Source organism: Ailuropoda melanoleuca, chromosome 12, assembly GCF_002007445.2.
Source record: "Ailuropoda melanoleuca isolate Jingjing chromosome 12, ASM200744v2, whole genome shotgun sequence".
Lineage (NCBI taxonomy): Eukaryota > Metazoa > Chordata > Mammalia > Carnivora > Ursidae > Ailuropoda > Ailuropoda melanoleuca.
Window position 1 is genome coordinate 26708165 of NC_048229.1, and position 19912 is coordinate 26728076.

The 19912-nt window shown below is 57.1% G+C and overlaps 2 protein-coding genes across 4 annotated transcripts in view; both read left to right on the forward strand.

Annotated features, from left to right (window-relative positions):
• The first annotated feature begins 281 nt into the window (after nucleotides 1–281).
• TNNT1 (troponin T1, slow skeletal type) lies at nucleotides 282–11024 on the forward strand. 3 transcript variants are annotated; one of them, XM_034639195.1, is made up of 14 exons: nucleotides 282–365; nucleotides 1642–1683; nucleotides 1793–1806; nucleotides 1991–2020; nucleotides 2247–2279; nucleotides 3017–3038; nucleotides 5175–5235; nucleotides 5517–5633; nucleotides 5844–5921; nucleotides 7834–7947; nucleotides 8287–8396; nucleotides 10117–10207; nucleotides 10302–10342; nucleotides 10885–11024. In XM_034639195.1, exons 2-14 carry the CDS (start codon nucleotides 1652–1654, stop codon nucleotides 10928–10930), a joined length of 789 nt encoding a protein of 262 aa, XP_034495086.1. In that variant the 5' UTR covers nucleotides 282–365; nucleotides 1642–1651; the 3' UTR covers nucleotides 10931–11024. The 3 variants fall into 3 exon arrangements, with proteins under 3 accessions (XP_034495086.1, XP_034495087.1, XP_034495089.1); XM_034639196.1 differs by lacking the exon at nucleotides 2247–2279; XM_034639198.1 differs by lacking the exons at nucleotides 1991–2020; nucleotides 2247–2279 and having other exon boundaries at nucleotides 325–365.
• A 2806-nt stretch (nucleotides 11025–13830) lies between these two features.
• PPP1R12C (protein phosphatase 1 regulatory subunit 12C) overlaps nucleotides 13831–19912 on the forward strand; it is a 20588-nt gene continuing 14506 nt past the window's right edge. The window contains exons 1-4 of the mRNA XM_034638091.1: nucleotides 13831–13845; nucleotides 14697–14945; nucleotides 18693–18823; nucleotides 18913–19031. Coding sequence (XP_034493982.1) covers nucleotides 13831–13845; nucleotides 14697–14945; nucleotides 18693–18823; nucleotides 18913–19031 — 514 coding nt within the window. The remainder of the gene's footprint in view (nucleotides 13846–14696; nucleotides 14946–18692; nucleotides 18824–18912; nucleotides 19032–19912) is intronic.

Sequence of the window (19912 nt, forward strand, 5' to 3'; positions counted from 1 at the left end):
TAAGTATTCTCCAGGGACCTACTGTGCACGGAGCCCAGGGACTTCAAAGCATAGAGTGCAGCCTGCTGTAAGGGAGGTGGGGAGCCCAGAGGCTGGACGTCACCTGACCCGTCCTGGCTTCAAGGCGGTGCTGATGGGGTGGAGGGGTCCCCGAGAAGCCAGGAGGTGCCAGGATCCTGAATGTGGAGCCAGAGTGGGGGCAGGGCAGCCTCTGAGCTGGGACTCTAGGCTGGAGAAAGGAATTTTCTGGCCCTCCCTCTCCTGTGGGGGGCGGGGCCGAGCCTCCGCTATAAACCCAGGGGTGCTTCAGCTCGGTCAGCAAGGCTCTGTCCCGCTGTTCACGGACTCTGCAGACCCAGCCTTAGGTAATGGTCTTGGGGTCTCCAGGGACTTTGGACTTGGGGGAGGGGACAGGAGGCGTGGGAGACATCAGGGGCGTGAAGAGCTATGGAGGCGGAGGGGGCACAAGATGAAGTCTGGGGAATTCTGGGGAAGCTCAGGCTTTAGGGGGACTGAGGACAGAGGTGTTAGGATTTGGGAGTTACAGAGTCTGGGGTGCCAAGATTGGGGTGTCCCAGAATATAACACCTTCAGACCTAGGAGCGCTGAGATCTGAGTCAGAGGGAATCTCAGGGATTGGGAGTTTCTGGGCTTCGACGTTTGATGGTCTGGGGGTCAGGACAGGGAGCCTCAGGCTCTGGGATTTGAGAATTGAGGTCTCCGGGTCTGAAGCCTTATGACTGGAGGTGTCAACATTTGGGGCATCATGAATGCACCTCTGAGCTTGGGCATCTGGGGTTTGGGGTCTCAAGATGTTGAGGCTTCAGAATGTAGGTGCCAAGACCTAGGGCATCCAGATCTGAGGCTGTCTCAGCCCAGAGTCTGCAGTCTCAAGAACTGGGGTCTCAGAAGCCAGAGACATGAGGACTTGCTTGTCCCCAGAAACCAGGGGCATCATCAATTGGGGTCTCAGGATCTGTAGGTCTCAGGATTTGGGGTTCTCTTAACCTGGGTACTGTAGGTCCTGAGGGATCTCAAAGATGCGATGCTGTCTATGTAGGGGTCAGGATAAGGTCTGTGGACAGGGTTGCTCTTGACATGTCCTGCCTCCTCCAAATTTGTGGGTCGTGGGGCAAGGAGGGGACAGGTGGGAAGACAACCAGCCAGGGGGGAGGGGGAGGGGTGGGAGAGGGAGCTGGTGTGACTAATTCTCCCAGGGGGCCTCCCCCCTTGAATCCCTTCTTAGGAAATGTCCTCTGTTTCGCCATGTACGACATCCCCCCAAAATAGCCTTTGGCGGGTGGGGCAGCTATTGTCTTCAGGCCACAGTCCCTTCCCAAATACCCTCTCCTAATCCCCACTCAGATCAGGTTCCCATGGACATGTCATAAGACAAAAGAGGACAGCTGTGGTGGTGGAGGGGCAGGGGCTGTGCCCCAACCACACCTCCCAGAGCCCTTTCCCTCTCAGGGCCCCCAGCCCCTCCTCCCTCAGACCCGGGAATCCAGCCCCCAGCCCCCTCCTCCCTCAGACCCGGGAGTCCAGGCCCCCAGCCCCCTCCTCCCTCAGACCCGGGACTCTGGCCCCCAGCGCCCTCCTCCATCGGGACCCCAGCTCACTCGCGTGTTCTCCGGTCCCCAGGTCACACAGGATGTCGGACGCCGAGGAGCAGGAATATGAGGAGTGAGTGGCGCTGGCGGGAGGGCTGGGGGCGTGGAGAGGTAGGACGCTCTCCCAGCTCCAACAAGTCTAACCCTACCTCTCGCTCTTTCCTTCCCACCCCTGCCCGCAGGGAGCAGCCCGAAGGTGAGTGGGGAGTGGGCGGGCCGCGGGGACCTGGGGACACGCACGCGGGAGGCGAGAGGGCAGCGCGCTCGCCCGCCGCCCCCAACCTCCGGGGTTGCGGCGCCCTTCGCTTGCCCTCTGCGCACGGCCGACGGCCCCGCAGGGCTCCTAACCCTGCCTTCTCGGCCCCCGTCCCCCTTTCCAGAAGAGGAGGCTGCGGAGGAGGAGGAGGAAGGTGAGGCCTGGTCCCCGCAGGTCTGCAGCCGGAGGCAGCCCCGGGGGCCGGGTGGGGAGGGGGCGCTGGGCGGGGCGGGGCCGGCGGGCGCTGGGCTCCCGACCGCCCCGGCTTCAGGTCCTTTAACAGCCTCTCCCCTCTTTTTCCTCTCTGCCCCCCACACCCCGGCGTGGCCGCTCCCCCTCGCTCCCCCATCCTCGCTTCTCCCCTGCCTCCTCCTCCCCAGCCGCCGAGGAGCCGGAGCCGGTGGCAGAGCGAGGTAACCGCGGCTGCTTCGCTTCCCGAGACGGATTTCCTCGGGCCCTGACCCCTGCGAGGACCCCCTGCGCCCCCGTAACCCTCCCAGGCCCGGTCCTTTAAGCCCCGGAGAGCTCGCGCGCCCTCTGGTGTCCACGAAGGGAAACAGCCTCGCTGAGGCTTTAACCCTTTCCCTTCCTTCTTAAAGGGACCGACACCCAAGCCTTCTTCCCCAGCCTGGAGGAATACTTGTAGAAGGGTTGGATGTTTGCGGACAGGCACCGCGCCCCGCATCTTCGCCCCCGACCCTGTCATTTTTTTCCTCCATATACATTCAAAGGTTGGGGCCTGAGTGGCAGAAGGGGCTCTCCCTGGGAGTCTGGATTCCTGTGTCCCCAGAGGGGAGGGGCTGGGGACACCCAGCAGTGCTAGGTGTAAATGGAGAAGAGCAGGAGCTCTGGGTATGTAGAAGGAGGAAGGTCTGGGGGGTTGGACCCCTGGGTTCCCAGAGAAGTGGTAGGGGGATGCCCACACCAGTTCTGAATGTATATCTGATGCGTGTGAACCTCTTCCTCCTTTACGGCCACCCTGATTTCCCTTCCACCCTCTTCTCCCCCCCCCCCCCCCCCCCCCCCGCTCATGCCTCTCCCCCAGAGCTGCTCCTGGGGGCTGTGGCTTGGAGGGGGGTTCCCTCTTCTGCGTATGTCAGGCCCACCCCCATGAACTCCTGCTAATTATGTCTTTGTATCTCCCCATTAGAAGAGGAGCGCCCCAAACCAAGGTGAGATCCTAGAGGGCTTGGGGAGGCCCCAATCACATCCTCCTAAATATGTCCCCTACCCCCAGAGACAGAGAAGGCAGAAAAGGAGAGTGGGACACTTGAAACAGGAAAGGACAGTGATTCCTTCTTTCAGTAAATGGTCCAGAGAACTTTCTGTGGCATTTGGCCAGTCATATTTCATCTGCTCTGTTGGTGAAACAGACCCAGATACGGTGATGGTAGCACACAAGAGGGCCCTACATTTGCTCTAGGCAGTCAAGGAAGGCTTCCCAGGGGAGGTGATGCCAGAGTCCTAAGGGATGAAGATTTCACCAGCTGGAGGAGGTGGGAGGGATATTGTGGAGGAGAAAGCTGTGGGGTGCACGCACAGCGTAGTGGCTGGATCTAGGTCACTCTTTTGGGGACCAGGTACAGACACAGGTCATTCTGTTGATGAAGGTCCCTAAACTAGGCAGATCTATGGAGGCCATGAGAGCTCGTGGGGGCAGAGGGTCCTGGAGGAGGTGACACTGGGGCCAAAAGCTTGGAGATGCAAGGAGGCAACAATCTGAGCATGAGAAAAAAACCTAGAAGCAGAGTTCTGTGTGTTGGTGTGGGCGGTGGTGCCAATTTCATTGTGGCTAGAGTGTAGAGTGCGAGAAGGGGTGGGGTCGTGCAGGGTTTTGAACAGAGGAGGCATTGGGTCAGATCTGACTGAGAGACCAAGGGGGAGCAGGGAAGTCTTGTTGGAGGAGGGAAGGCCTCAGGGGGTGCAGTATATCAGGGGAAGGGCATTGCAGGCAGAGGGAACAGCATGTGCAAAGGCCCAGGGGCGCAAAGGCACATGACATAGCCAGGGAACCATGAAATGTGGTGTGTGTCTGTGAGGGAGGAGAGGAGTTGCTGGAGGAGTTGATGGGGGCCAGATGGAGAAAGGCTTTGAATGCTGAGTTGCTTGGACTTGGTCTAAAGGGTGAGCTCTGAGCTACAGTCATGAAGGAAGATGAACTGAAGGTGGACAGCTGGAGGCTGGGAGACCAGGAGGAGGCTGGCATGAAGGTTCACAGTGGAGGGGCTGAGGCCTGAGCTGAGCAGGGGATGTGGGGTGGAACGGGGGAATGGACTGGGGAGATGCCCGGGCAGAGAGGCCAGGACTTGCCTTTGGGGCAAGGGGAGGGAGGAGGTGAGCACATCTGCTTGGGGGCTGGGCTGCAGAACCCAGGGGCAGTGCGGCCACCACTCCGTCTTGGAGAAGTTGATGAGCTCGGTGGAGGCATGGTCTGTGAGAATGCTGGGAATGTTCAGGGGGTACCTGTTCACCAGAGTCTGGGATCCCGGAGAGAGTCCGGCTGGAGACAGAGGTGGTGAATCCTCAGTAATCGATGATAATCAAAGTCACGCGAGTGGGGGCGCCTGGGTGGCACAGCGGTTAAGCGTCTGCCTTCGGCCCAGGGCGTGATCCCAGTGTTGTGGGATCGAGCCCCACATCAGGCTCCTCCACTGTGAGCCTGCTTCTTCCTCTCCCACTCCCCCTGCTTGTGTTCCCTCTCTCGCTGGCTGTCTCTATCTCTGTCGAATAAATAAATAAAATCTTAAAAAAAAAAAAGTCACGCGAGTGAACGACGTGGATCGTGAGAGTTTCCTATGAATAAATAAAAGGGCGGAACTCTTCAAAGGGCCCTCTGGGGAGAAGGAGACAGAGGTGGGACAGCCAGATGAGTAGGAAGCAAATCAGGTGAAGGTGCTGTTTTAAAAAGCAGAGAATTCCACTTAAGGTGTGGGCCAGGGCGGGCCCTGGGAGCACCACCCACAATGCAAGCCACATATGTAAATATCTGTACTTTTACAAGCTGCGTTTTTAAAAGTAAAACAAAGCAGGTTAAATTAATCTTCATAGCATTTTTTAATTCACTCTGTTATATCTGCAATTTCATCATTTAACATGTAATCCATAGGAGACATTATTAGTGAAATATATTACATTCCTTTGTTTGAACCAAGTGTTCGAAATCCAGCGTATTTCACAGACAGCCCATGGAATCTAGAATCGGACCAGCCACCTGTCAGGTGCCCCGAACCAGGCTGGACAGCACGGCAGCCCGGTAGCACCATCAGCGAGCTCAGGGTGCTCAGTCTCTCCCCCTTTCCACCCATCAGGCCTGTGGTCCCTCCTCTGATCCCCCCGAAGATCCCAGAAGGGGAACGTGTGGACTTCGATGTAAGTAAGGGACATCTAGTCCCCTGGTGCCTTTGTGCAAATTAGGAAGAGGCGCCCCTGGCTTCTCCCTTCTTTCGGAGTCCCCTGAAATGGACCGAATGGGCCTCTAGTGCCACCTGCTGGGGAACATCGCGAACAGCGGCTCCCTGTCCCCTAGACTGTCCCAGTCCGTCTTTGCAGGCAAGGGCCCCGCCCGGACGTGTCTCAGAGGCGCGCCAAGGTGGGTGCCTGGCCCCCCGCACTGCCTGGGGTTGACGCGGTCCCCACCCTCCGTCCTGCAGGACATCCACCGGAAGCGCATGGAGAAAGATCTCCTGGAGCTGCAGACGCTCATCGACGTACACTTCGAACAGCGGAAGAAAGAGGAAGAGGAGCTCATTGCGCTGAAAGAGCGCATTGTGAGTGGAGGGAGGTGGGCTTCCGCAAATGCCTCCCTCACCCCGTGCCGTCCTGGGGCTGGGAATGGTTCCCATCCAGTACAGGCCCGAGGCTGAATCATTTGGGAACTTGTCCAAGTCGGTGGCCACACTCAAACTAGCTCGTCTCTGCTCTTGACCTCCTTGGGGAGGGGGCGTTCCTGCACCCCCTCATTCTTCTGTCTCCCCCAGGAGCGGCGCCGGGCTGAGAGAGCTGAACAACAGCGCTTCCGAACCGAGAAGGAGCGTGAGCGTCAGGCCAAGCTGGCGGTGGGTGCCTCCCCTGCCCTGCGAGACCAAATGTTACTTCTTCAGCTGGGTGCTCTATTTCCCATTCATGATGTTTTCTGCCATCCCGAGAAAGTCCTTACACATTATTATTCAAGGATCTTTCCGCTGGAAGGGACAGAAACCCCCAACCCAAACTGGATTCAGCAGAAAGAGAATGTTATTGGCTCATATAACTAAAAAAAAAGTGTAGAGTGTGACTTGATTCAGGTATGGCTGGATCAAGGAACTCAAATAAGATCACAAAGACCCAGCTTTTCTTTTCCTATCCCTGGGCCCATCTTTCTGTGGAATGAGGTCATTGTGGGTTTGCCTGGGATGTTCCTGGCCTGAGCCCTGAAAATCTTGTATCTCATCAGTCCCAGGCCAACCAGATGGTTGGTCACCCTACTGGACACCCCGTTCTCAGGCAGGAATGGCAAGTGACCACCAGCAACTCTGGCTATCGCTCCCCTTTTATCTGTCTTCCACATGATTCTGGGATGAGCTCAGATTGGTTACCTGTCCATCTTGGAGGGAATTGCTCGCTAGTTGTAGAAGATTGTTTAGAATGCTCCCATGGGTTTTGGCTTTGGAAACATGGTCTGCCTTGGGATCAAGGAGTGGCCCACTTGAATCACTTTTCAAGATTAGGAGGAAGGTGACATGGTAGGCGTCATACTGGTCTCCCAGAGATGTTCACATCCTAATTCCCAGAGTCTATGCATATGGTACCTTGAATGGCAAAAGGGACTTCACAGATGGGATTAAGGATCTCAAGGTGGGAAATGATTCTGGATGTCTAGAGGGCCTCATGTTATCACAAGTGTCCTTGCAAGACGGAGGTTGTAGGGTCAGAGTCAGAGATGTTTGAAGATGCTGCTCTGCTAGCAGGGGGAGGGGCCAGGAGAGGAGGGATGCAGGCGGCCGCTAGAGGCGAGGGCAGTTCGCCCCTAGAGCCTCCGCAGGGAACCGGCCCTGTTCTGATTTTAGCCCAGAAGACCCATTTCTGACTTCCAATGTGCAGAACTGCAAGGCGATAAACTTGTGCTATTTTTTAAAAAGATTTTTATTTATTTATTTGACAGAGAGAGAGAGAGTGAGAGCACAAGCAAGGGGAGCGGCAGAGGGAGAGGGAGAAGCAGGCTCCCCACTGAGCAGAAAGCTGGACATGGGGCTCCATCCCAAGAGCCTGGGATCAGGACCCGAGCTGAAGGCAGATGCTTAACCGACTGAGCCACCCAGGCGCCCCTAACTTGTGCTGTTTTAAGCTATTAATTGTGCAAATTACAGCAGCAATAGGAAACCAGTTCAGATGGGGCATGCTGGACATGCAGAAGCCGTCATGCCCCCCTCGCCAGCGCTTCCAGTGGGGACAGGGGTTGGTCTGGACAAGCCACTATTTCTGGAACATGGGGCTGCCTTCACTAGACATTCTAGAACCCTGTCCTCAGGCTCAAGGCCATCGGCTGCTTTAGTGCTCCAAGTCCCCGACCCCCATCACCAGTCACCCTCCTGCATCCTCTGAGACTGTCATTCTTGTCTCATGAGAATAAAGGAGATGAAGGCCCAGAGAGGGGGAGTATCTGCACTGAGGCCACACAGCAACGCCCAGCATTGGCCATGCAGACTGGAGGAATGCAGAAAAAGCAGGAATATCCCTACCCCATTTTAAAAGTTCTGCTTGGGGAATATGAAGACCCCGAGAGGAGCAGGGACTTGCAGGTGGTCACAGAGCCAGGCCTGGAAGGGCCGGGAGGAGAATGTCTGTGTTTTTGCCTGTTCTGACATTGACTTTGTCTCATGCCCCAGGTCTGATCCATCCCTGCTTCACTCAGCTCCCACATCCCTATCTCAGACCCCTTCCCTGCAGGGGGTGGGCAAGGCCTTGAGGTTAACCCCTTTCTTCCCTCAGGAGGAGAAGATGCGCAAGGAGGAAGAGGAAGCCAAGAAGCGGGCTGAGGATGATGCCAAAAAGAAGAAGGTTCTGTCCAACATGGGAGCCCATTTTGGGGGTTATCTGGTCAAGGTGAGTTCAGCCCGTTGGGATCTAAGGTCTATGTTCCCAAGGAGGAGGCAACTGAGGGCCTAGACCCCTGCTTCCTGATGGAGGTGGAGGCTGGGGGCTGGGACTCCTGGGTCAGAGGGAGGAGGGGCCGGGGGTCTGGACTCCTGGGTCTGAGGGAGGAGGAGCCGGGGGTCTGGACTCCTGGGTCTGAGGGAGGAGGAGCCGGGGGCCTGGACTCCTGGGTCTGAGGGAGGAGGGGCGGGGGGCCTGGACTCCTGGGGGTAGGGACGAAGTGGTGAGCTCAGCCCCCTGGGTTCTGATCTATCCCACAGTTCAGTATGTTCCCTTCCCTACCCTCAGGCAGAACAAAAACGTGGTAAGCGCCAAACAGGTCGGGAGATGAAACTGCGCATCTTGTCTGAGCGTAAAAAGCCTCTGAACATCGACCACATGGGAGAAGACCAGCTCCGGTAGGTGGGATGGGGGGCTCAGGGTGGGAGGGGGCTGGTTGTAAGACAGCAAGATACGGGGACCCTTCCCCAACTCTGGGAGGGCAGAAGCCCAGGTCTGAGCCCTGGTGCTGTGTGACTTTGGCAAGTGTTCCCTTCTCTGGGCCTCTGACATCCCTGGAAAACATGTCGCTTTTTGTGGGTACCATAATTTGTACAGTCTGGGAGGTAAGATGGCGGGAAGCCAAACAAAATGGCTTACCAAGAGTTAGGGGATTGTTGAGCTATTGATGTCCCCTGGAAACTCAGGAAGATCCCATCTTTATGTGTATTAAAGCCAGACATGCTGGTAAGAACTTTCCAACCATGTCTCTGCCCCATGGGACTCTATCTGCCCCTTTACCTCCCATTCACGTGACAGCCCATGTCTCATAAGCCACCAGAAGGAAGGCTGCAGAGGGCCTTTTCCTTCTGGGGCCTCATCGGTAGCTTGATGTTCTCTGGTCTGGGCATGACTCATAAAGTCAGAAACCCCCACCGCTCCAGAGGCAGCACAGTGAGGGGGGCCGGAGCTCAGTGCCTGCTCCACCACTTACTAGCTGTGTGATCTTAGGCACGTTAGGTAATTTCTCTGAGCCCCACTTTCCTTACTGGTGAAATGAGGCCAGGATAACAAAGTCTACCTCAGACACTTGTGAAGGATCCGTGAGGTGATGATGACGATGAGATAAAGTCCACTTCATATACTTGGGTACACTAATATTTAGGTCCAATTACCTCAATTTTTTCATTAGTTAAAGGCCATATGAGGGTCTATAACATTTTTCAAATAAAAATGTGCCCCAGAGTAGAGGGCAGTGGAAAGCTGGTAGCTAGCAAGACAAAACAAGCAATGGTAATAAGAAAATGAACAGTAACACTGACTTTGAATGTGTACTCTGTTTCATTATGCACCCTGTAACAGTTTTGTGCCACAGATTTTTATCAATTAAGAGTAAGTTTGGCCTCTAGTGAAGACACGTGTACATAGCAGCCTAAGATACAGAGGCTTATTTTCTCACATTAGAGAAATGTGAGACTAGCTGGGATGAAACTCTAGAAAATCACTAGACCCAGACTCCTGTTTCTCTGCTCCATTACACCTAGCCCGATATTTCCGTCCTCAAAATCACCTCATGGTCAAATGTGGCTGCTCGGACTCCAGCCAACACATCTGAGCAGCAGGAAGAAGTTGCACGGAAGGAGCCACAAAAGGCTTTCCAGGAAGCCCTACCCAGAGACCTGTTTTCATCCCATTGGCCACCCCTACTTACACGGGAGATTGGGGACAGTGGCTTTTTAACAGGGCCTATTGCAAAAGGTTGTATCTAAGGAAGAATGGGAGAAGATGTACAAAGCAGGCAGCCATGGTTTTACGGAGAGGGAGACAGGATCCTATTACCCGGCAAATGTCACAAACCGGAGAATGGCGAAGCTGGGACTTGAAGCAGGGCTTCCTGACTCCAGAGCCTGGGTCTTAACTATGACATTGTTCTCCCTTGGTGCAACAGGAATTTTGAATGTGGGGACAGTGGGTAGAGACTTAATTCTTTCCTTCCATTCAATCTGAATATTTTGGCCTCAGGTATTAACAAAACAGCCGCTGCGATGCCCCACTCAGAGTCTCTCCGCATGGCTTTGGGCGGTTCTCTCTGGGCTGAGAGAGGCCGCGCCCGCCCTGACAGCCCTTCTGCCCCCCCAGGGAGAAGGCCCAGGAGCTGTCGGACTGGATCCACCAGCTGGAGTCTGAGAAGTTTGACCTGATGGAGAAGCTGAAGCAGCAGAAGTACGAGGTGAGCCCCATCTCGCAGGGAGGACGCTGCTCAGGCAGGGGCGGGCCGTCCTGTCCCCGGCCGTCCTCCCAGCGTCTCCCTCTTTCCCGCGCAGATCAACGTGCTGTACAACCGCATCAGCCACGCCCAGAAGTTGTAAGTGTGCCTTCTCTGACTCTGGGGTTGGTCTCTCCTTCCCTGTCGCCCCTCACTCTGTGCGACTCAGTCCCTCGCCCCTCAACACCCTGCAATGCCCAGGACAGCCCCCGCCCCAAGGGTCGGCAGGCTGAGAACCCCGCGCCACTTCTGTTCCTTGCTCTGCCTGTCCTGCTCGCTGTTCATCCATCCCTGTCTCCCACTTTCCATCTCTTTCACCCCAGCCGTGGTCTCTCATCCATGCTACCCACTCTGCTCACGCATCACTCCCTTCCCCCCAGCGCGTCCGTCCTCCCAAACACCCATCAGCACCCCCGGGAACATCCTGAGCTCCTCCCCTCACATCAGGTCCCGCAGGTGGGTGGGAGTGGGCCACAGACCATCACCACCCCCCGCAGGGAACGGAGATCGCGTTTGCCTGCCCCTTTCTCTGGGCAGGGAGAGGGGGAATTGGGGGGGGCGGACTTCCTGAGTTGAGTGCAGGACCCCTCTCAGGTTGGGGAGCCCCTCCTTCCTGACACCCTCTCGCTCTTCTCCTACAGCCGGAAGGGGGCAGGGAAGGGCCGCGTTGGAGGCCGCTGGAAGTGAGAACCTGGGGCTGTGGGCGCCGTAGGCACGGGAGCCAGAGCCCTCGGAGTGTGGGTCCCAACTGTGGTTGAAATAAACGCGCCCCTGCACGCACCTCCCAGTTCTCTGGCTGTCATTCCCGCAGAGCGGCGGCTTCCGTGTGTAGCCTGGCGCAGCGCCGGGGGAACCCTCACGGTCACTGCGGTGGTGGGTAACGTGGAGCCCCCAGCTGCGGGGAATGCAGCGCGGTGCGGCCACTCTGGAAACCAGTCCGGCAGCGCGGAGTTACTGTAGGACCCAGCAATGCCACGGCCGGGTGTCTGCCCGCCCCGAGTGAACACATGTGGCCGTCCGCACGCACACTGCGCAGATGTCAGCCGCAGCATTACGCGCGCGGCAGCCAAAAGGTGGAAACAGTCCCAATGCCCATCGACTAGTGGATGGTTACCAGGCGCTATTACTCTGCCGTAAAAAGGGGCGAGGTCCTCACGGGCGCTGCAATGTCCGGGGATCTCAAAAAATCATGGTGCTCCGCGAAAGAAGCCAGACACAGAAGGCACAGATTGTAGGATTTCATGTATGTGAATTGTCCAGAGGGCAAGTCCATGGAGGCAGGAAGGAGATCCGGGGCTTCCAGGGGCTGGGGGAGGGCAGGATGGGGGTGCTGAAAATGCTTGAAATTAGTGGTGTTGGTAGCACGCACAACCTTGTGTATACAAAAAGCGCTCAACTGTACTTTAAAAAAAAATTATTAGAGAGAGAGCAAGGGGCGGGGGTTGCACAGGGAGAAGCAGACTCCTGGCTGAGCAGGGAGCCCGTCAAGGGGGCTCCATCCCAGGACCCTGAGACCATGACCTGAGCCAAAGGCAGACCCTTAACCAGCTGAGCCAGCCAGGTGCCTCCTGTACACTTTTTTAAAAAAGATTTTATTTTTAAACGATCTCTATGCCCATCCTGGGGATCGAACTCAAAAACCTGAGATCAAGAGTCGCACGATCTATGACAGAGCCCACCAGGCACCCCCTGAACTGTACGCTTCAAACAGGCCCCCCTCCCCAGTGTGAATCATATCTGAATTTTAAAACACAAAAGCAACCCAAACAAAACAATTTGTAAAGTTGCTCACAGGAGGACCCCCCTCTCGGTGACAAAGCAATGCCCACCATTTGCTGTTCCACCTTTGTGACCGTCAGGAGGGTCAGACAGACCTGAGGATGTAGGCCTGGAATCTTAGCCTGAAATCTCCAGTATCAGCGGCTTAGGGAGGGTTGCCGACCCCTCCCACATAGTTGAGATGGGGGCTCTGTCTTGTGACGCTGATCTGGCCTGGCTCCTTGAATGGGTGGCTATCATCCCGAGGCTGTTGTGTCTGTCCCTAGCACCCGTAGGCTGAAGTCCTACCCTGCAGTGTGATGGGGCGTGGAGGTGGGGTCTTTGAGAGGTAATCAAGCTTAGACGAGGTCCTGAGGGCAGAGCCCTATCGCGGGATTAGCGTCCAGAGCACTCTCTCTCCACCATCGGAGGACACAGCAGGGAGGTGGCCTTTGCAAGCCAAGAGGAGGGCTGTCTCCAGAAGCCGACCCCGCAGGCACCTCTGACCTCAGGCTTCCAGCCTCCAGCACTGTGAGAAATGAAAGGGTGCGGCTTAAGCACGTTTGTCCTCGCAGCCTGAGTTGACCAGGACACTAAGACTGCTACCCCAGCTCTGATTCCAGGCAGCAGGAAGGGGCAAAGCAGAAGGAGACAGGCTCTCACCTCCGCTGCCCCCCCACCCCAGGCAGAAGTTAATTATATTGCCACCTGGAGTTGTTTGCTCTAGGTGGCCTGGGAAGCCCAGCTTAAAATCAGCGGTAGAAGGGAAAATGAATAATGTGGGACAACCAAGTCTCTGCTCTCCGGGGCATCGGTGAAACCACTATTTCTCTGTTCATTGCATCTGATCACACAGCATGTGGCTTTTAACCAACAGACCCAGACTAATTGCCTGTCCATGGAAAAGAAAAGGGAAGAAGAGAATTTTAACTAGTGGGATATGAAAATGTCTGTAAACAGCCAACGTCTTGTACCTATCAGATACTTTGCGTACACTCTGGACAACTCCAGGAGGCAGAGATTAGCCCCAGGCCCCACAGCGAGGAATTGGGCAGAAACAAGTGTCAAACACATGACTGCTTAAATCAGACTTGGAATTCTTCACCATTGCAGCAGAACAGAATTTTAAAATAGAGGCTAAAGTCTAAATTCTGCAGTCAGTGTAAAGATTGCTAATTGAGCTGATGGTGGGAACATGTCTCACACTTTGTTGTGTGGGTTGGGCGGATAAACAATCACAGTCACAAAAACCTAGAGACATATTTACAAGTACACTTACAGTCGTAATAAACACAAGCCCCTATAAATAGCACATACCCAGGCGGGCACACACAGGATGGCAAGTACAGTTTTAAGGTGTCACAGTTGTGCACAGGTACTGAAACACACACAACCCCAACCACGCGTAACAACGTACGGATGACCAACTAGTTGTCATTTATGTTCCCTTGTAAAGGAGGTTGGGTGTGGAGCTGCGTGGGAAGGGGGGGTTCAGGGACTACACATCCCAAGAACCACCGGGACTCCCATTCCCTTTATATCTATGGCCAGTGTTCTCCAGGTCTCATGGGATTTGTAGTTTATTTCTTCCTACAGGCCCAAGGACTTTGGAGTGGGTGGGCGGCTCCAACATCTCTTGGAAAAAAAAGGCTGTTGCCTCTATCCAGATTTCAGCGCCTTTCTGTGCTATTTTTCCCGGTCTTTGATCCGATCTCAAAGTGCCTGCATTTCTCCTAGCCAGGATTTAGGTGCGGGACACTTAAAGTGATGATTATTTTGTGCTTTAAAATGCTACGTGGAACGCCTCACCCAGGACTACAAATCCCAGCATGGCCTGCGAGGATGTAGAGCCTGGACTACATTTCCCAGCGTGCTCCGCGTCCCAGGGTGCGAGCAGGAGAAGGGCGGGCGAGAGGAGGTTCTGGGGGCGCTGTCATTGTGGACCCCGTCCCTTGGGCACCTTTACCGATGTGATCCAGGGGGTTACCATGAGGGACTTGAGACTTCTCTTGCCCTCGGGCCTGATTTTTTGGGGGTGCTTGGGGGAGTTCTGCCTAGCGCCCACTGTGCCTCCAGGGGCGTGGCCCTGAGGACTACATTTCCCGGCGTGCGTTGGGGCTGTGGGCCGAAGGCTGTGACCTGTGTCCACTTTGTCTCCCGTCATGACCTGGGCAGTCCTCCAGGGAGGCTAGGACTTGGATTGTCCTGAAGGATCTGTGGTTTGCGGGGCGCCCTGGTGTTTCCCGTGACCTTGGGTATCCATTAATTCATTCCTGCAAAAACTATTAGGTTCCATGTTGGGCGCCGGGAAAAAGGAGTGCGCACAGAGGACAAACGTTCTTGTCCTCCGGCCGCTTATTTCTAGCGGACCGGGACTAGGGAGCCGACCAAAGAGCCCCCAATAAAGAATTATATGGGAAAAATGAGCGTTGTATCTTTCCCGACTCCCGGGCCCCGTGGCGCCGAACACTGCATTTCCCCGTGCGCCCCGGGGCGCACCTCCCGCCCACAGACCCCACCTCCCAGCGCTCCCCCGCCCGTACCCTCCACGGGTCGCCTCACAGCTGCGGACATCCCAGTGTGCCTCGGGGCGGAGCGAGGCCGGAAGGTTGCCATTAGCAACTTCCCCTTGCGGACTCCATTTCCCAGCGCGCCCCGGGCGGCGTACTGACGTCGGCGCGCCGGGCGGGGGCAGACAGATCCTCGGGCGGCACGGGGCCAGCGGCAGTTCCCGGCGGCCCCGGGCGGGCGGCGGCGGCGGCGGCGGCTCCAACTCGGGGCTTGGCGCTCGCTCGCTCGCNAAGGCGGCGACCTGGACGAGGCGCGCCTTATGCTGCGTGCGGCGGACCCCGGCCCCGGCGCCGAGCTCGACCCTGCCGCTCCGCCGCCCGCACGGGCCGTGCTCGACTCCACCAACGCCGACGGCATCAGCGCCCTGCACCAGGTCAGCGCCCCGGCCCCTCCCGGGACCCGGTCCGCCCTGGGTCCGAGCCTCCTCGGGCATCCTCCCAACCTGAGTCACGGTTGCCAGTCCTGGTGTGCGCCCCCCTTTCCCCTTCCACCCACTTCGAGCTCCCCACTTCTAGTCTGGAGCCTCTTCAGCCGGCCCTGGTCTTAGCCACCCTGCGCCGCCCACTCTCTGGACCCGAGCCACTGCTGACAGCCTCAGTCTGGTCCATGCCACCGGTCCTGGTCGTTGTCACTTTGCGCCGCCTTCTCCCTACCCTGAGCGCGCTAGTCTCGTCTGTGTCTCCTCTTCCGACAGTACTTATACTTACCTGGAAAGCAGCATTCTCCTCTCCCTCTGGCGCCTCTGGGGCTTCCTCCCGGGGCCCCTGGCCTGGGCTACCTCTTTGGCTAGGCCCAGATCTTCCATGCTGCTGCTTTCTGATTCGTGCTCCTTCCCTATTCCTTCCCACCCTTGGGCAGTGCCATCTGTTGCTGGGTGAGGATGCTCTTTCTTGAGCCACTTTCTTCTAGGCTTGGTTTCCTCGTCTGGGTCACCTCATTCTATCTCCACCCCGATACCGTCTGCATTTTCTTTCCAGAGGCTGTGCCACCTCGTCTCCCACAGTAGGCCTTTCGTCGGGGATGTCTGTCCTTCTTCAGGCACCTCCTCGTCCTCCTGCGCCTTCCCTTGGCTAGGCCTGTATCCTTGCCCTTTTTCTGGGGAACCTCAAAGCACCCACCTCTCTATTCTTGGTCATCTTGCTTTCTCTGCCTGATGTCTTCTCCTGCACATTTGGGCAGCTTCTCTCCCGTAGACTGTGTGATCTCTCTGGCTCTGGTCATGTCACCTCCACAAGGCTTCTAGAACCCTGCTGGTTCTCTCCTCCACAACCTGGCCCCCATGCCTTTCCAAGGTTCTCCAATTGTTGCCTCTAGTGTTTCGGTGTCCCAGAACTAGGGCCACCTTATGCCCCAGGACTCTCTCTGGTTCTGGGTGCATTTATCTATTCCCCTACAGTGGGACCACCAGGGACAGGACTGGCCCCGGAAGAGCCTCCACCCCGTCTCATCCCTGAGACCATCTCCTTTCGGGGCCAAACCTCAGCCCTCTTCTCCCTGCTGGAACCCACAGGTTTTGGTAATTGATGGAGCCAGAGAAGACCCTGGGAAGGAAAGGTTGGTGGGGGAGGCAGGGATGTTGGAAGAGGCCCACTTCTCAGGTCTGCATAAAGAGGAGAGGAGCGGTAGAGGAAGAACAGAATTGGTCCTAAGTTCTCATCTCAGTTCCTCAACTTTGTGGTCTTGAGTTACTGTCCATTCTGTGCCTCAGTTTCCTCTTCTGTGCAGCAGGGCTAGCGGTCGGTCCCTCCCTGGCAGGGCTCTGATGAAGGATGGAGATCACGTGTGGAAATCCCTTCAGGAAGCAGCGTAGGCGTCCAGCTGGGGAGTTGCTGCCACCTGGTCTAAGTGCCAGCCCTCCCCTTTTTCTTCTTCCCAACCCCCAGGCTTGTCCCTGCAGAGTCCCTAGTCCTAGCTATCTGGGAAATTTTCTTCCACCCAGAGGAGGGTCCTGCTTGTAAGACTTTGTAGGTTCTGAGAGTACTTGGCAAGCCCAGGAGAGGGGCCTCAGGCTCCCGTGTCCCCCTTCCTCTGCCATCATCCACACCTTGGCTCTCCTGGACTTTCCCTCAGGGGCTCTTGGCCCTGCTCTTCAGGCTGAGCCTCCCTTCTTTGGCATCCCCCTAGGCATGGCCCTTGCAAAAGGCCACTCTGACCTTGCTTATCAGGCTGCCTTTTCAGGTGAAATCTTTCCCGCACTCCAGGCAAGCGCTTGGTAAACTCACTTTGCAGGAGGCCTGAAGGGTTAGGGCTTTGGAGGTTCAGAGAGGGGGAGTTCCCACCTCAGGTCACATGGCCAGCAAGCAGGCGAGCTGGAGTGGGTCCCCAGGCATCAGCCCCTTCCCCTGGTTGTGTGCCTAGGAGTTCTCAAATCCCAGTGCCTACTTCAGGTGGGTTCGTTAACCACTTGATAAAGCTGATATGCTCTCTTCTCTCCACAAAATTGCCTTGTGAATTAGTGACTGGGTCTGGGGTCTGGAGTAGAAGGGATTGGGAGCCACAATTCTTAGGTCCTCTGTTCAGGGAGGATGGAAGCTGGGACTCCTGGGTCTTGGTGGGGGTGGGAGTTGGACTTCTGGGTCTGGGTGGGGGGTGGGGGCTGTCGTCTGGATTCTTGAATCCCTGGTGCCCAGGCCTCGGGCATCTTTCACATGGATTCCTGTGCCTGGCCAGGTCCTTGAAAGGGAAAGGCCCATCTCCCTCCTCGACACCCCCCCCATCACCATGACAACCGGGTGGAAATAAACGGAGCCGAGTTCATCCCGTTCCCAGGGCACGTGTGGCCCCCCTTTCACGGCCTGAGTTTCCATGACTTCATGCTCTTGGCCCTCATGGCCTCCTCCCCCTTCTCCAGATGGGCGGTTTTGGAGAGGTGAGGGAGTTGGGGGGTTAATTTACCCTGAGAACCCAGGAATCCAGGCCCGCCCCTTCCCTTGACCCAGTGCAGGTCTCAGTGCCCACCCTGTGTTTGCATGTGCCCTGGGCTGTAAATCCTTTCTCTGTCCCCACTTGCTGTGCCTACTCGGGCCAGAGCTCTGATTTTTTCCTTTGTCGTACGGAGGCCGGACAGCAGGAAGATCAGGGGGGATCTTCCCAGGTGTAGACCGCTTGGCACAGTACTCCATGCGTAGGAGGTCCTCGGCACGCGGGGGCTGCGTCTTGGGCCCCAGGCTTTGGGCACATGCTAACGCAGCCATCTCTACCCCTTTAGGAGTCTTATCCAGGACCCTCACTCTGCCCCATGTTCCCAGGGACTTGGTGACTTAACCAGGCCTGCATAGCCTTGGGCCCCGGGGGCCTGGCCTTTCCCTTCAGGGTGCAAGTCAGGGCCCTGGTCAGTTCCTGGAGTGTATCTCCTGGGCCTGTGGGAGGACAGGCTGGGGTCCTGGACTCCTGGATCTGAAAGAGGAGGGACTGGGGACTTGGCTCCTCGGTCTGAATGAGGAGGGGGTTGGGGAGGCCTGGACTCCTGAATCTGTGGAGGGAGCTGGGGGCCTGGACTCCTGGGTCTGAGGGTGGAGGGAGCTGGGGGTCTGGACTCCTGGGTCTGAGGGTGGAGGGAGCTGGGGGTCTGGACTCCTGGGTCTGAGGGTGGAGGGAGCTGGGGGGTCTGGACTCCTGCGTCTGAGGGTAGAGGGAGCAGGGGTCTGGACTCCCAGGTCTGAGGGAGGAGGGGCTGGGGGCCTGGACTCCTGGGTCTGAAGGAGGAGGGGTTCATTACTGGAAGCCCTGTGCTGTTGGTGGTGACTGGGGTACATCATATCTAACAAAGCACCATTCAGGATTTCTACACCTGGAGAAAAGCGCCCCTTACTTCATCTGATTCCTGCTTGCAGGGATTTGGGTGTCCTGTTGTCATGGTCTCCACTGAGCTCCAGATGTCCGGCTGACCTAACCTTTGGGAAGCCAGGGGTGTCGTAAATAGCTGGGTAGCTGGAAGGTCCTACAGGGGTAAGGCTGGTGCCTTCCAGGCTCTGTCCCAGGGACATCAGGGTCTTTCCTCTGAGTGTCACAACTGCTCGTCCCCTGGATCTGTCTCACGGCCCCTGTGGGAGTCCCGCCTTGCTGGGCACGTGGTGTGTGGGTGAGGCGAGGGCTGACAGCTGTGCCCTCTGCACCCCAGGCCTGCATCGATGAAAACCTGGAGGTGGTGCGCTTCCTGGTGGAGCAGGGCGCAACGGTGAACCAGGCGGACAACGAGGGCTGGACGCCCCTGCATGTGGCTGCCTCCTGTGGCTATCTGGACATCGCCAGGTGAGGCAGGGAGGATGTGTGGGATTCCATGGGGGCCAGAGCTCAGCCCCTTCAGCCCTGACCTTCCCACCCCGCCCCCCTACCCCCAGGTACCTCCTGAGCCATGGGGCCAACATTGCCGCCGTCAACAGCGATGGGGACCTGCCCCTGGACTTGGCCGAGTCGGATGCCATGGAGGGGCTGCTGAAGGCGGAGATCGCCTACCGAGGTAGGGCCCCGGGTTCTGTGGGCACGGGGAGGGTGTCCATGTCCTAGGATTCTCTCTCTGTGCCTCGGTTTCCTTTCCTGTGCAGTGGAGGGTGAGTCCTCTCCGCAGGCTTGCTTGGGACACGGAGCGAGTGATTTTATACGGTGCTCGTGCCACCGCTGGGCACAGAGTAAGAGCGACCTGCCGGTGACCCCAGTTGTCACTTTACCCCTTGACTAGTGAGGAAATGAGGCGAGGGGCTTGTCCAGGGGTCTCTTAGGTGAGATTGTCTTCTCGGGCGGGTTCACTGAGGGGGAGTGGAGGCGTGCAGGGGTCCTGGGGGATTGGTCTTCTTCCCATGCACAGGGTCATGCACTCCGGCGGTCTTTGATATGGGGCCAAGGAGCCCCCGAGACTCTGCGTATGGCCACGTTCATATTTCTAGAGAGACCGTGTGTTGTTTCTAACAAGTTCTCAGAGGGGCTTATGACTGAACGTGCCCCCTCGAAACAGCCATCTGGGACAGTTGATGCGTGGGGGGTGTGGGAAAGGCTGTGGCCTGAGGGCTCTGGAAGCAGAGGACACGGGTGGGGGATGCTGGTCCAGGTTGGGCAAGGCAGCCGTTGAGGTGTGAGTGTGGGGGCTGGGGGGCCACGGGGTGGGTTCCGGGAGGCTTGGCCTGGCCAGGTTGACTGCTGATGTCTGTGGGAGGTCCCTGTGGAGGTGGGTGTCGGGGGTCAGGGTGCCCTAGTTTGGTTTGAAGGGGGAGTGGGCAAAGCTAAGGCAGAGCTGAGCTGCCCTCCGCTCCTTTGATTTCTTGCTTTGGAAAGCTCCAGACCTGGAGAAAGGTCCGGCCGGGCTTGGGGGGAGTGCCCGCGAGAGCCGCACTGAGCTTTGCCGGG

Bases quoted from the DNA above. Each gene is read 5' to 3' on its own strand.
- TNNT1 (XM_034639195.1), top strand. From the start codon at position 1,652: ATGTCGGACGCCGAGGAGCAGGAATATGAGGA. The intron at 3,039-5,174 runs GTGAGATCCTAG...TCCACCCATCAG, and splicing joins GAGGAGCGCCCCAAACCAAG to GCCTGTGGTCCCTCCTCTGA. The intron at 10,208-10,301 runs GTGAGCCCCATC...TTTCCCGCGCAG, and splicing joins TGAAGCAGCAGAAGTACGAG to ATCAACGTGCTGTACAACCG.